Source organism: Populus nigra, chromosome 3 (assembly GCF_951802175.1).
Source record: "Populus nigra chromosome 3, ddPopNigr1.1, whole genome shotgun sequence".
Taxonomy (NCBI): domain Eukaryota; kingdom Viridiplantae; phylum Streptophyta; class Magnoliopsida; order Malpighiales; family Salicaceae; genus Populus; species Populus nigra.
In genome coordinates this window covers 5336896-5352003 of record NC_084854.1, presented here as the reverse complement: position 1 = coordinate 5352003, position 15108 = coordinate 5336896, and the positions used below count along the sequence as shown (strand labels likewise).

Genomic DNA, 15108 nt, shown 5'->3' with positions numbered 1-15108 from the left:
GGTGATGACCTCAATGAGGAGGTTCTGTTGCAAGTCTTGTTTACACACCAGCAAAATCATCACCGTGGGGTCCAAAGTGAAAGTAGTGGTGTTCCTTGTAATATCTGGGACATCTCAAGGGCATCTTTATAACCATATTCTAAGTATATATATACACACACAACGCCAGCTATAACCCCAGCACCATTCATGCAAAGAAATTAAAGCATTGCCAAGAAGCAACTCTCTTCTTTCTTTTCACCAAACAATCAATAGTAGCTAGAGATATATATATCATGGGGAATTGCCTGGTTCTGCAAGCAAATGTTATCAAGGTCATGAAACCAGATGGGAAGATCCTTGAATACCAAGCACCCATAAAAGTCCAGCAAGTTCTGTCAGATTTCTCTGGTCATGCAATAGCTGATTCGCTTCAGGCTTTCCAGCATCTTCTGCCAGACACCACCCTACTTGGTGGAGACCACTTGTACTATCTTGTGCCTATCCAACTGCCATCCCCACAGGCTAAGAAGAAGAAAGTAAGATTTTCAATTCCAGAGGAGGAGGCCAAAGATGTTCAAGAAAAAACCAGTACTGTGGTGAGAATCAAGCTGGTGATCAGCAAGCAAGAACTGCAGGAGATGCTAAGAAAGGGAGGAGTTTCAGTTGATGATATGGTTTCTCATCTTCAGGGTCAACAGAGAGTGCAAAAGGTGGATATCTCCGGTAGTGATAGTGAACATAAAGGTTGGAAGCCTGAGCTAGAAAGCATACCTGAAAGAAGCCACTAGCTAGCAGTCTTCAATAAAAATGTAAAACTACTCCCATAATTTTGGCTCTAACATAGGAATAGATACAGTGTATTAGCCCTGCAGAAAGATAATGAAAAGAGTACAATATTTAGCTTGTTTCCTAATCAGAAATGCTTCGTGCTTAATTGTGTGTTTTAAGAAATTAACCTGATCAGGCTATGCATACATCACCCAAAATTATCATCCCACGCAATTAAATTGAATAATTAGCCTTATAATTGTCGTCTTGCTAGAAGGCATATATACCTACTCTTTTTATTTTTCTTAACCAGTAAATTAATTAGCATATATATCAAAATTGGGTGCCATTCAACAGTACAAAACCATACTCTACGATAGTAATTAGTTGAGGCTTTTGGGTTTATTTATTTTTTTTAATTTTATTTAGTTTTAATATGGTTTCAAAGTTTCTTTGACCAAACAGTCGTCGTCTTCAAGAAATGTAAAGATGCGTTAGAAAATAACTAGTATAATGCTTGTGCATTGATGTGGATAAGTCTATAAAACACTCAATTATTTATTGATTTTTTTTATAAGAAAAATATATGAAAAATGACACTGAAAATTAATGTGCTTAATCAATCTATATAGATTTAGTCAATGAGTTATTAGAAAATTCACAAAAAAAATCATTAATTATTGAAAAAAAAAATCTTAAGAAAACAATAAATAATGGAAAAATAAAAGCATAAAAAAGGAAGCTTGGTTGGGCTGAGTGCGGCCTAGACATTAAGAATACAAATGGGGGACTCATGACTCGTCGCCACCTCCACTTTCCAGCGACGGCGTTGGCAGAAAAATCAAGAGGACACTAGTTTTGGCCTCTCAAATCTAATTCATACATTATTTTTATCTTCAAATACCTTAGAATAATCCCAACAACATTTAAAAACTATTTTTAAACATTAAAACATGTTTCAGTCAATTCTAAAATGACAAGACTCTCTCTCTGTGATTATCTCTTCTCCCTCTACATACAAGAGGGCATTATATTAGGGCCTTTCCTTACAATTCTCGAAATATATATCAAGAACTAGAGCAAATTAAATTTTATATTAAAAAAATCATTTAATTATTTATTTTTGGCAAATCAATGTTGTTGTGAACAAAAATGAGCGTTTTTATTATAGTGACCCAATCGTGACCCTTTTTTTTACAACATATTTTTTAAGAATCCAAAAAAAAGTGAAAAATAAAAAAATTCTAAAAAATGTGTTCGCAGTCATTTGCACGCAATTTTACAATTTTCAATTTATTTTTTTTGTTGATAATTTTTAAATAAAATAAAAAATATATATATTTTCAAACGTATTCACATTCATTTTGTATTTTATAATTATATTTTTATTAAATTAATGTTAAAATTATTTTTCAAAAAAGATAAAAAACCAAATTAATCTTAAATTTTAAAAAACAAATTGAATATTAATTAATATTAAAAAAATGCTGAAACTTTATAATTTTGCTACCTTTATCTTTCTTACTTGATTTTATTATTAACTCAAAATACATGGAGAATATATTTAATTATTTATTAACTTTTTTTCGATCAATGAGAGTTAGCATGAGCATGGTTTTGCGAATGTCTTTTGGGAATTAATCAGTAATTAAATAATTTGTTTGGCTATTTCATTTTACAATTTTGACATAAACTTGATTTATAAACAAAATTTGATTTAAAAAACGTTAATATTTTTGTAACTAATTTTCTGTGCATTTAAATTATCTGATTATAAGAATTTTCAATAACAGATATTAAATCTACATTTATTAGAAAATGTTCTTCGTCTCTAAAATCTGAACGCACCACACCCTCCTCCTAATCATTCTATCAAGCTACTCATTTGAAGGAGGAGCATTTATTTTGAGGGTAATGAAATGGCAAATTTCCCGATGCTGTCCTTTTTCTGGGTCAAATGATGCAGCCTGTCCAAATTTACAGAAGACTGATACAGATGAAACCTGGTTTTTCCAGATTATCTCAACTTCAAACCTTACGTAGAAAAATCCACTCAGTAGCTTTTAAATCTAACCACTTTTTAGCACAAGAATATATTCTCAAACCGGAACACTCCCATTTCTCTCGAAATGCACTTCAAGTGTTCGATACAATTCCTGACCTGGATGTTGTATCAGCTACAACCATAATCGGTCAGTTTGCTAGGCTGCATCAATACAGAGAAGCAATACAACTCTTCTCTAGAATGCTTTTTTTGAATGTTACACCCAATGAGTTTACATTTGGCACTGTTGTTCACTTCTCAACCTCACTTGGAGACCTTAACTTAGGGAGGCAATTCCAAGCTTGTGCAATGAAGATGGGCCTTAATTACATGGTCTTTGTGGGCAGTGCAGTCTTAGATTCTTATGCCAAGTTGGGTTCTATTCAAGAAGCTCAAAGAGCTTTTGAGGACATACAACATCCTAATATTGTTTCTTACACTGCGTTGATACATGGGTACCTCAAGAAAGGGAGGTTTGAAGAGGCATTCGAGCTTTTTAAACAGATGCCGGAGAGAAATATTGTGACGTGGAATGCGATGATTGGTGGGTTTAGTCAGATGGGACAGAATGAAGAGGCTGTCAATCTTTTTGCTGAGATGATTAGAGAAGGCTTGGTGCCTTGTCAATATACATTTCCTTGTGCTATTATAGCTGCTGCAAATATAGCAGCACTTGAAATGGGCAGAAGTTTTCATGCTTGTGCTATTAAGACAATGGGTGAGTTTAGTGTGTTTGTTGGCAATTCTCTAATTAGCTTTTATGCAAAATGTGGAAGCATGGAAGATAGTCTCCGTCTTTTTTATGAACTTCCTGAAAGAACTATCGTCTCTTGGAATGCTGTGATTTGTGGCTTTGCACAGAATGGGAGAGGAGAGAATGCTGTGGACTTCTATGAAAGAATGAGGAACACCGGTCTGAGACCTGATAGTGTTACGCTACTTGGCCTGTTATGGGCTTGTAATCATGCTGGTCTTGTCGACAAGGGGTATTCGTATTTCAATCGTGCAAGGCTGGAGTACCCCAGTTTGTTAAAACCTAAACATTATGCTTGTATGGTTGATCTACTGTCTCGCTGTGGATGTTTCAAAGAAGCTCAGGAGTTTCTTCGTGACTTGCCTTTCAATCCGGGAGTTGGTTTTTGGAAGGCACTGCTTGGAGGCTGCAAGATACATTCAAATACGGAACTGGGGGCATTAGCCGGGAGAAATATCCTAGATTTGGATCCCAAAGATGCATCATCATATATCATGTTGTCAAATGCACACTCTGCTGCTGGTAGATGGCAGGATGCGTCGGTAATTAGGCAAGAGATTCATGAGAGGGGATTGAAGAGAATTCCAGCTTCCAGTTGGATCGAAATCAAAACCAAAGTTCATGTCTTTGTCAACTGTGACATGAGTCATCACCAAAAGGATGATATTTATAGTGTCTTGAACTTCTTATATTGGGAAATGGACTCAGATTGAGACTTCCGGTTTTTTACCAGAGTAATAAATGACTCTTTTGGTTGATTATTGTGAGAAAGCGAGGAGATCAAACTGAATGAGCTTTACAAGGAAACAAGTCGGTGCTCAGAACCGAGACATATTTATGCACTATCTTTTTGATGATGGAGGATAACCTAACCTATTATTATTTGGTTGGGAAATTGTACTCTATCTTATGTTATTAAATTACATTTATTTGAATTTATTTATTGATTTGATGTTATTAAGTTGGATCATTTTATTTAGTGAACAAAAGGCCTAATTGCTAGCTGTTTTAGAGTTTTTTTTTCATTCTAGTGAAACTGTGAAATTAAGATGATTTGATAAGAAGTTTGAGACTTTTGATTTTTCAACCTCTAATTTTCCTCTTTTCTTTGACTATTTTCTGTTTTTTTCATCTAATTTTTAATTTTATTTTTCTTAAATATTTGTTCTGTAATAGCTTTGATATAATAGCACTCCTTTTTATTTGTTGTCCTTGTAACTAAATGATCCATAAAAAGAAAATTCATTTATAATAAGAAAAGAAAAGGCTCAACATGTCATTATCAAACCCTGGCCACTAACCATCTTCTTTACATCCTTCAACCGTTCTATTTTATTGGGAAATAATTGAGGATTGTCTAAAGATGAATGAATGGTAAATCTTCAATCACTAATTGGAATGAATGAAAATGAATGAAACAAAAATCATAAAAGAAGTACTTATCTTAATTTTATAAAAACTAAGCTTTTAGACAAATAAAATAATTTTAGGCGAGAGAACAAGTTTATCAATAAATATATAACACAATTTAATTATTATAGAACGAGATGTGTCATAAGAGAGGATGACGTCATAACTTTGAATAGATTTTGTAAAGGTTTGAATAATGATTTAAGAGAGAGGTTGCACTCCAAAGTGTTTTCACTCTTGACCAAGCCTGTATTGTAGTGTAATTTATAAGTTAGTTATGAAGAGTTAATGGAAAAAAATGTCATGACCCTTAAAGTACTCTTTTTAGGTCTTAATTTAGAAATAATAGTTCTTTCTTAAGTGCTCTACCTTGTTAGCTTTATTATTAGCACAAAAAAAACATATTAATGTTATTTTAAATCCACAAATTATTTTTATCAGGGATTATGAAGTTAGTGAATCCTAGTTTATAAAATAGATAACCAGATTCAAACTATACTTGAATTACATGAGAGACATTGCAGCAGATTGAATTAAAATTTTAGAAGTTTTATTAAAGCCGCCTAGATTTAGACTTGACAAAGTTGAGTTTTTTCAACCCTAAAAGAGTTGATAAAGAAACCGAACCTGAGATACGATTCACGCATGCATATGATTTTTTTTTATGATAGAGGTTAGCCCAATCATTGTTTATTGGTGAATCATGGTTGCCAACATGCAAATAAAAAGCAACTAAATAATAAAATCAAGTGGTTATGGCTTAGAGGTTACAAGAATTGGTTTTGAAATCTCAAAATTCCTCACATATTTGGGCAGTATATCGATGACTTCAAAAAAAAAAATCTGTATGCAACCAAACAACAGCAAGAATGATCGTTATTCACCTAATTGCCATAAGTTCATAATCAATAAAAAAAAACATTTCACTCTCATAATTAATAAACACTTGGTCCCGGTGCATTTGTTATATGAGATTTGATGCAAGAGGATTTTTAGGGGAAATATTTTTTTATGATGTTTTTATTTTTTTCTATTTAATTTAGGAAATAAAATATTGAGATTGGTAGTTTTATTTTTTTTTCTTATTTGTTTAGTATTTTTATTGTTTTTCCTTTATTTTTTAGGTTTTTTAGTTTGTTTAGGTTTGTTTTTAACCTTATTTAAAGAGGTGAGAACTTTTTAAAGATGCATAGTTATATACTACATTAGAATTATTTATCCAGTAATTAAAAATATAAATTAAGGTTCTATATGACAACCCTAGTCGACTTCAATTCTATTTTTCCAGCTTGCTATCTTTTGATGTGCTGTTTCCATTTGCGTTGGTAGGTACTAGAACCCAACGATTCTAGTTGTTATATGTTTGTTATGTGCTTGAATAACCATGGATGGAAGAGGAAGTAAAACATAATATACTTGTATAGAATGGGATAAGAAGGTTTCTTATTAAGAAATAGACGCCCAAGAACTGGTGATAGAAAATATACAAATATAAAAAGGTGTTCAAGAACTAGTGGTAAAAGAAATGTAGAGATTGTAAAATTAACTCATTAGTTGGCGAATGTGAGGAGCTTGAGAGATCATAAGAAGAATAATCATGAATATATGAATAATTTTGAGAACCTGTTCAAAGACATGAGTAAAGTAAAGAGTTTCTTAATCGAGATGAATATGATATTGAAACTGAAACTGAAAGTTTTAATGATTATAGATCCTTTATGAATTGGACTTAACTATAAAAATTTGATAGGAATGATGAAGATAGTGTTAAAAGAGAAGATTTAAATGCAAAAAAATTTATTTGTGATGTCCAAGAAAATAAAACCAAATTAGATATTGTTCTAAGGGTATTTTTTATGAAGCACATTGCAAAAGATATGTCTTGCATGTGTTTAAGAAGAGTTTTTGAATTGATAAGTTCAAAGTTGATGTCGTTTACTTCCATAAAAATTATGAAATAAATTTTCAAATCTTCTCTAACTTTAAGTTTAGTTTTTTTTGTTAGAGAGATTAAGCATATTGTTAATAAATATATAATATTTATAATGGAAGGTGTAAGCATTAAAAGATTGAAAACGTTTGTTTTGTTGAGTTTATATAATTATTGTTTACCCGGTGGTCTTTTAACTTTCCACAATCATGGATCTCAAGTGCCACTTAGCTTGATAATAAATTTCTTTTAACAAAAAGCCACCCAACACAATCACATGAACTTAGTTTCTTGAGTTCATAGGTCCAAAGCTTATCTTATGCATTTTTCTCTATCATGATAAGTTTTTCCTGTGTGTACTTCAAGCATCATCGTATTGGGATTTGCATTTGATACAGGATCTTCATGCAATTTTCTCAAAACCCCTTGAACAACTCTTGTCGTTTGAAACAGAGGTAGATGATGTTGCCTTTACATCAACAGACAGTATAGAAACTGATATTCGGGTCTAATTTTGGTCATGTTCTTATGCTGGTTAGATTATATTTTATGTTCTATTCTCATGTAGTTCAGCATACAAAGGCTATCATTTGAAGATGGGCATGTTGTTAAACATTAGAGGAAGCCAAGACTACTTTTGAAAACTAGTAAATAAAGGCCAAGTTGAGAAACTAGTAAACTATTTTCGGTTTTTCGCTTGTTTTTTCTATAGCAGGCAAACCCAACAGGACCAGGTTGTGAAAATAATCAAGACACTCAACAGACAGGTCAACTTGTTCAATAATAATATTGCTCCAAATAAGGGATGAGGAGATTAACACCATTGCTACCTGATTAAGGTGTTCACTTTCTTAGTCTGAATGTCATACATCTTCTTCGCTGCATCCTTAATCTTCTTTTTATCAACACGAATGTCAACAATGAAAACTAAAGTGTTGTTATCCTTAATCTTCTTCATCGCTGACTCAGTTGTGAGAGGATACTTTAGGATCTGATAATGATCAAGCTTGTTCCTTGGAGTTGCACTAATACGAGGGTATTTGGGGTTCCTCTCCTTCTTCAAAGTCCTGGGTGATGAAATGTGACCTTAGTTTGTATCTTTTTGGACTTCTTGAAAGCTAGCTCACCTGATTTCAAAGCCTTGGTAGCTTTCTGAGCTTGGGTCTTCGCATCAACCTTCTTCGCATCTAGGTAACAAAGACCCAGGATAACAAGTATACCACCATTTCAATTCCACATGTTCATGTATCAAGCATTTCATCCTTTCCTATTATTGCAAAGCTCATTTATAGTACTCATAAAACTCTAACACCTAACTATGTCATACTAAAAAAATACAGAATACAACCCAAATATATACACAAACACACACATTCTAAAGTATAAAGAACAAAGTCACTAGCGAATAAACAGCCTGGTTATTCCCATAACCAGTCTTGATCTTTCACTAACTTATTATTAGCACTCGAGCCTATGAGAACCACCCCTAAAGATCCTAACAACTACAAAATCAAGTCCATAACCAATGCAAGAAACTTAAAAGAAATCAAAATTGAAAACAACTAAAAAAGAGAACCAAGTGAATATAATAAACATATTGCTGAAAATGAAGATATCCTATGAACATACCTTTAGGAGCCATTGTAAGGTAGGAGAAAAGCCACTCCTAAATTTTTTTTAGTTAGGGTTCTTAGTTCCAGATGGATTACACAATTATACACAGAGCAGTCACACGTATCTAAGCTCGTGAGAGCATAGAGACAAGCCCAAGTTAACATCCAGGCCTAAAATTATAATTATGACATGTACTAAAATGTCCAGTGCTTTTTTTTGTTATTATAAATATTTTTCAAAATTTGTTAAGGATTGAAAAGATTATATGATGAGGCACCAAAGTAAATAATATAGAAAAACATAATGTCCAGTCTAATATTTAGAAGCAAATTTCATTTTAGTCTTAGATTTTATTTTTCTTATTTTTTAGAAGAGAAAGTTGCTATTGGAATCGATTCTAGCAATGAAAAAAATCTATCTTAATGTCAATGAGTTACTTTCAATAAGAAATGTTTTATTGAGATGTTATTTGGCTTTCATCATGACTAGAAAATTGGATCTTACCTTTAAAAGATTTTAAAATCAAGTTGAATTTTAGTTTTTACACTGAATTTTTAGTGTTTTTGGTCATAAATATATTTATTTTGATTTACATTTGTTTTGGGGTTGAAAATGTGGGTTTTAGAGACAAGGATTCATCTTTTTTTTTTAGCCACCACTTTGGTGGTTGAAATCTAAGTTTATGTCTAGTAGCCAACGTGTTCTCTATTACTTTAAAAAAAGGATTTTATAGAACACACAGGACAATCATTGTAACATTTTTTTTTGTTCTCGTATTTTTTTTTTCAATTGCATTCTTTTATGAACCAATTGAAGAATAATTTGTCATAAGACTATAACGAACAATACATATAAACATAATGTCCAATCAATATATTAAGTAGCAAATTTTATTTTAATATGAAATTTTATTTTTTTCATTTTTAATCTTTAATAGAAAGATATGAGAGAGAAAGTTTCATATTCCAATCAAAGAGAGTTTTTTATTAGAACTGATTCTATTTATGGAAAAGATAGATCCTAGTGTCAAATAGTTACTTTTAAGATGGAAGTTTTGTTAAGGTATTATTTGGACTTTATCATGTCTGGAAAAGTAGATTCAGTCTCAAAAAGGTTTTGAAAATCGAGTTATGTTTTGGTTTTTACACCGATTTTTTAGGTGTTTTTCGATTAAAAAAAAGGGTTTTTTGTGATGTTTTCTATGTTTTATTTTGTTAAAATGATTGAAAAAACAGGTTCTATGAGCAAAAATTTATTTTACCTGTTTTTCTAGCCATCACAATAGTGGTTGGAATCTAAATTTACACCCAATAAACAACTTATTTTATTTAAAAAAAAAACCGTGTTTCACAAAAGTGTGTGCTCGTGTGGTTAAAGTTATTATTTTCAAATATCTTAGGCATTTTTTTGTGAGTTTAAAAAATTATTTTGAAATGCTTGATTTAATAAAATAAAATAAAATTTTATTAATTAAAAAATATTAAAACTTTAGGTGTTAAATTTTAAACTAAAACAAAAAATTCAGCCTTTTTTCTAATTGTACATGAGGCCTGGTTTCAGTTATCCTAGTCCTCAAAGTTCTTAGTTTTTTTTTAATTTTAAAATTTAATATTGGATTTTTGTTATTTTTTAAATTTTATTATTTAATATTTATTTAATTTTGAATTGGTTTTTATATTTTATAAATAAATGAAAAAAAATATTATTGAATTTAGTAGATTCAATGGTAATAGCAGGTTTAACCAACTAAATTAGATTGATTTGTATATCACCATTTTAATATTTTTTAAAAATCATCCTAAAATTCTTTTATATTTAACAAAATTTTGGATGAAGCACGAGAAATAACCTGGTATAATTTAAACACGCGTGGAGAGAAGCCCAAGTTAACATCAAGGCCCAAAATCTAAACTATACACGCGTCGAGAGAAGCCACAGGGTGGTGGTCCTGAGAGGCGAAACAAATATAGAAAGACGAAACGCTCCATAACTGGGACCCACCTATTAACTATAGTTAGAAACTTCGGAGGCCAATTGGGTTAACTTTACCTGGCTGTACACAACCTTGGTTAAATTAAAGCCTTCCTCAGGTTTAGCTTCCGAAAAGATCGATCTCTCTCGCTCGTCCTCCTATTCAAGATTGTACTTTTTAGGGTTTCAAAAAAAAAAATCCCCAAATTTTCTCTTTCAGAATTTACAAGTTTTCAATAATTCAGATTCAAATTGAGTGATGGATTCATTGATTACATGTTTAAATAAAGAGGATTAAGAGAGATATGGAAACGCAGAGAATAACAGAGTTTCCACATAAAAACATGGATAAGCGTCCCAAGAAACGACAGCGTTTAACATGGGGCGTGCCTCCTCCTCTCTTAGCTCCTCCAAAGGTAGGTTTTGATCTTCTCTAAAATCTAATAAATCAGAAACTTTCAATTTTAATTTTGATTTTAATTTTTTATTGCAGCAGGTGATTCCTGGGATGTTTTGTGGGTATGGGTTTTACAATGGGAATAGTTCACCTCCTTGGAGACCTGATGATAAAGATGGACATTATGTTTTCGCCATTGGAGAGAATTTGACTCCGCGCTGTACGTCCCCTTTAAAATTTCCTTACTTAATTTGCTTTGATAGTATTTAAGGTTTGATTTAATTGGATCATTTTTTTTTTATTTTGGTGAGGAGGATTCCAAAAGTGCCATTTCTAAGCACCTCGTATTTTTAACTGGTTATTCTGAGAAACTGTAAAGTTTAATATATTGGTTCTGATCATATTTTCTTTGCTGCTACTGTCTTTTTTTTCCCTTTATCTTGCAGACAGGATTCTTAGCAAGATGGGTGAAGGTTAGTACTTTATTGGGTTTTGATTTTGTCATATTGTATCCCTTTTATATGAATTTGTGATCTATAATTTAAGAAGTTATTTCTATCGTTTTCTTACTCTTATCTCGTGATTGCTTTCATGCAGGAACTTTTGGGCAGGTCTTGGAATGTTTTGATAATGAAAAGAAAGAAGGAGTGGCAATCAAAATTGTCCGCTCCATACACAAGTATCGCGAAGCTGCAATGATTGAAATTGATGTCCTGCAGAGGCTGGCTAGGCATGATTTTGGTAGCATGCGGTAAGGCTTTGCATTTTCTTTTTTCTACCCTTGTTCATTCTAGAAGTTTGAAGTGATTTTAGTATAAGTGGTTTTATTCTTTGCAGTTGTGTACAAATACGGAATTGGTTTGACTATCGTAATCATATTTGTATTGTAAGTATTTGTCAGTATTTCTGATTTGATTAATTTGAGAGCAATAAATGCTCCTGCATGCCTAAATGTTCTGTGAGTTAGCTTGCGGATGAATTTAAATGGTTTCAACAGGTATTTGAGAAGCTTGGACCAAGCTTATATGATTTTCTCCGCAAAAACAGCTATCGGTCATTTCCCATTGATCTTGTCCGGGAGCTTGGCAGACAACTTTTGGAGTCTGTTGCATGTGTGTGGACAATTCTTGTACCATTTTTATCTATATTTTATATAAACTCGATGCTCAGATGCTCTTAATTGGAAACAAAATATAACCATCTATTCTAACTTCTTTTTTCCATTTTCTTATTTTCTTGAACCCCAAAGTAAATATTGTTTGGATTAGCATGGAGTTGGTTGATAATAGAGATGGTATTTTTAGTTTGCTCATTAGTTTGTTACCTTTGCAGTTATGCATGATTTACGTCTGATTCACACTGACTTGAAGCCTGAAAATATTCTACTTGTTTCCTCTGAGTACATCAAAGTGCCAGATTACAAGGTAATGTTTCAAGGTTAATGTTTTTTTTTCTTTCTTTTTTCTATTGCATGATTTTGTCATGACTTTGAACTTGTATCTGCAAGTTTAAGAGTGTAAATGAACTGGAATTTGGAACACAACTGAAGCTTCTCTTAGCCAAATAAAAGAACTTGTCCTCTTTCTTTTTTTTCTTGCATGTTCATTTTTACACCTGAACCTGTTAATGTACTTTAAAATTTTGATTTGATTCTTTATCTAAGCAGCATAGTTGTTACAACATTCCATACCATGCGCCATGCATTGTTAAGATATGTTACCCCTGTGTAACATCATATGCTAATCATATAATGTACTTGCAATTTGAAAGTTTTCCTTATATTCATGATAACTGCCAGGAGATACATTACATTGGAGCTTTCTCTTATTTCCACTTCCCAACCTAAGCCATGATTGAATTGTGTGTTTTTCTCTTTTCCCCTCGTTGTTGATTGACTGATGATTTTTTTTTCTTCTCTTCCATGTGATTTAGTTTCTTTCACGGTCCACAAAAGATGGTTCCTACTTCAAGAATCTTCCCAAGTCAAGTGCTATTAAGCTCATTGATTTTGGAAGTACTACATTTGAACATCAGGATCACAACTATGTGGTGTCAACACGGCATTATCGTGCACCAGAGGTTGTTTTAGGTAATCACTAAAACTATTGTTGCGCTGATGCTTTGAATTTTGATGCTTGTCGTCAAATGACATTCCATGGCACTTGTTTTCTTCAGGTCTTGGGTGGAACTATCCCTGTGATATATGGAGTGTGGGCTGCATACTTGTTGAATTATGTTCTGTAAGTAACATCAGTTTTGTATTCTCTCCCCTTGATTACATTTTCCCGTGTTGCTGAATAATGGTTCTGGTTCTTATTGGCCAGAAAGGGTTTCAAGTGAAAGGTTAAGTAAGACAGGCTGCAGTGAATCGGAACTGCCTGAGAAAATAAAAACGTTCTCTTTGTTTGATGCATTTCTAGTAGCCAAATATTATTTGCCAAGTTTTTTATTAAGGCATGTTTGGCCTGGGGTGTTTTTGTGTTCTCAGATGGACTACTTTGGGACATAGGGCATCCATAAAGAGTGTGAACTGTAATTTAATATTGCATACTTGAAGGAAGCTAATTTATGTTTATGTTATTTTGGTTTGTCTATGACTAGGGTGAGGCCCTTTTTCAAACTCATGAGAACTTGGAACATCTTGCCATGATGGAGAGGGTTTTAGGACCTCTGCCACAACACATGGCGATCAGGGCTGAGTAAGAGAATTTGCTGTAGTTGCTCTATTTGTTTGTTCCCATCTTTCCATGTGGATGAATTACTTCCTTTGTGCCCGATCTTGTTGCAGTCGACGTGCTGAGAAATATTTCAGGAGAGGTGTGCGATTGGATTGGCCTGAGGGTGCAACTTCAAGAGAAAGCATGAGAGCAGTTACGAAGTTGCCTCGTCTGCCAGTAATTTTTCAGAATCCATCTCAATTAGTTTACTTGTAGAATAACCTGCTGCCTGCCTATACTTGTGCTGAAAAAGAACGTGGGAATTTCAGTAGTGATAAATGGTAATCAACAAAGAGAGGTCTTGAAAAGCATGGTTGAAAAGAGCTGGTTGCATTTCTTAAATTTTTGAGAGTATCTTCCAAAATTCATCTCACTCAATTCCCAGAATAGCTGACAAACGTATATCTTTGAAATAACTATTTCTTGCCTTGCGCCATTCTCTGTTGAAAGAAACAACTTCGTGTTCATTCACTTAAAAAAAGCAACCTCTTAATCAAATTTTACTCTTTTCCTATGTAGAAACTTTGGGTATGGCTTTGTTTTCTGATCCTGTTATAACATGCACTTTGATGTCTGCCGGTCACCATTATTTGTACTTGTACCTGATTTTCTCCGCTTCCCCCCTTTCTTTTAATTTCTCACTTCATGCAATTGCAAATTTATGTACTGTTTTGAATTTCTTTGGCAGAACATAATAATGCAGCACGTGGATCATTCTGCCGGTGATTTAATTGATCTCTTGCAAGGACTCCTAAGATATGACCCAGCAGAGCGGCTCAAAGCCAGGGAAGCGTTGAGGCACCCATTCTTCTCAAGAGATCTTAGAAGATATGGCTACCCCGTGTAATCGGGATTCTCCCCTCTTCATTTTGACGAGCTTTGAGCAACCATATAAACAAAGAGAACATGCAGCGATTGGCGTTGACTGGCATTATATGATGTCAGGTTAATTGTACCCTTGTTCCATATAGTAAAGTGTAATTCTCATTCCCTACAGTGCCCACTTGCCTTTTATTTTTTGGTTTTCTGATCCAAATTGTTTGTGTTCCAACAACCCACTAAATTATTTCTACTTTGTTTTGTGAAGATGAAGAAAAATCAAAATTTATTATTCTATGTCTCAGATTTGGTTCATCATCTTGATTTCTTGCCAATAGCACTCCCTCCGTAAATTTTGGTGCCTGTGGCAAAGCAATCGGATTGGCTTTTGGTGCCTGTGAACCCGATGAATTATGTGCAGTAAAAATTAATTAGCATCTTATCTTCTCAAGCATATAAACATTGCTTTGGTGATGTCGCTGTGAGCTTAGAGTAAACAAAAAACATGTCATAATCGCGTATTAGCTGTAATTGCACAAGAGCACGCATTATCTGTAACGCATTTAGAGGAAATAATTAGTATTGCAAATTGTAGTGCTCTAAATATTCTAATGTTTTTACTAAAATAAAACTATCAAGAAAGTAAAGGTCGGAGACTCTATAATGTGACCCGCGACCTCCTCAGGTTAGTCGTTGAAAGTT

At 33.0% G+C, this 15108-nt stretch overlaps 3 protein-coding genes and 1 pseudogene across 5 annotated transcripts; 3 read left to right on the top strand and 1 right to left on the bottom strand.

The window, feature by feature from the left end:
- The first annotated feature begins 275 nt into the window (after positions 1-275).
- LOC133688409 (uncharacterized) lies at positions 276-770 on the top strand. The gene has a single exon (XM_062107887.1). The coding sequence runs from the start codon at positions 276-278 to the stop codon at positions 768-770; it is 495 nt and encodes a 164-aa protein (XP_061963871.1).
- A 1607-nt stretch (positions 771-2377) lies between these two features.
- LOC133690317 (pentatricopeptide repeat-containing protein At5g42450, mitochondrial) lies at positions 2378-4527 on the top strand. The gene has a single exon (XM_062110564.1). It carries the CDS (start codon positions 2708-2710, stop codon positions 4259-4261), a length of 1554 nt encoding a protein of 517 aa, XP_061966548.1. The 5' UTR covers positions 2378-2707; the 3' UTR covers positions 4262-4527.
- Positions 4528-7669: 3142 nt separating this feature from the next.
- Positions 7670-8530, bottom strand: LOC133688403 (large ribosomal subunit protein uL23-like; annotated as a pseudogene).
- A 2056-nt stretch (positions 8531-10586) lies between these two features.
- LOC133690089 (serine/threonine-protein kinase AFC1-like) lies at positions 10587-14703 on the top strand. 3 transcript variants are annotated; one of them, XM_062110266.1, is made up of 12 exons: positions 10587-10889; positions 10970-11090; positions 11317-11343; positions 11468-11621; positions 11708-11756; positions 11868-11982; positions 12203-12294; positions 12803-12959; positions 13046-13110; positions 13472-13569; positions 13659-13764; positions 14276-14703. In XM_062110266.1, exons 1-12 carry the CDS (start codon positions 10779-10781, stop codon positions 14432-14434), a joined length of 1254 nt encoding a protein of 417 aa, XP_061966250.1. In that variant the 5' UTR covers positions 10587-10778; the 3' UTR covers positions 14435-14703. The 3 variants fall into 3 exon arrangements, with proteins under 3 accessions (XP_061966250.1, XP_061966249.1, XP_061966251.1); XM_062110265.1 differs by having other exon boundaries at positions 10967-11090; XM_062110267.1 differs by lacking the exons at positions 10587-10889; positions 10970-11090; positions 11317-11343; positions 11468-11621; positions 11868-11982 and having other exon boundaries at positions 11719-11756.
- Positions 14704-15108: the final 405 nt, after the last annotated feature.

What these genes read in the sequence shown, in the direction of transcription:
- LOC133688409 (XM_062107887.1), top strand. Translation starts at nt 276, where the DNA reads ATGGGGAATTGCCTGGTTCTGCAAGCAAATGTTATCAAGGTCATGAAA.
- LOC133690317 (XM_062110564.1), top strand. Translation starts at nt 2,708, where the DNA reads ATGATGCAGCCTGTCCAAATTTACAGAAGACTGATACAGATGAAACCT.
- LOC133690089 (XM_062110265.1), top strand. Translation starts at nt 10,779, where the DNA reads ATGGAAACGCAGAGAATAACAGAGTTTCCACATAAAAACATGGATAAG. An exon ending in TCTTAGCAAGATGGGTGAAG is followed by an intron (nt 11,344 to 11,467) that starts GTTAGTACTTTA and finishes GCTTTCATGCAG; the next exon opens with GAACTTTTGGGCAGGTCTTG. An exon ending in ACTTTTGGAGTCTGTTGCAT is followed by an intron (nt 11,983 to 12,202) that starts GTGTGTGGACAA and finishes TTACCTTTGCAG; the next exon opens with TTATGCATGATTTACGTCTG.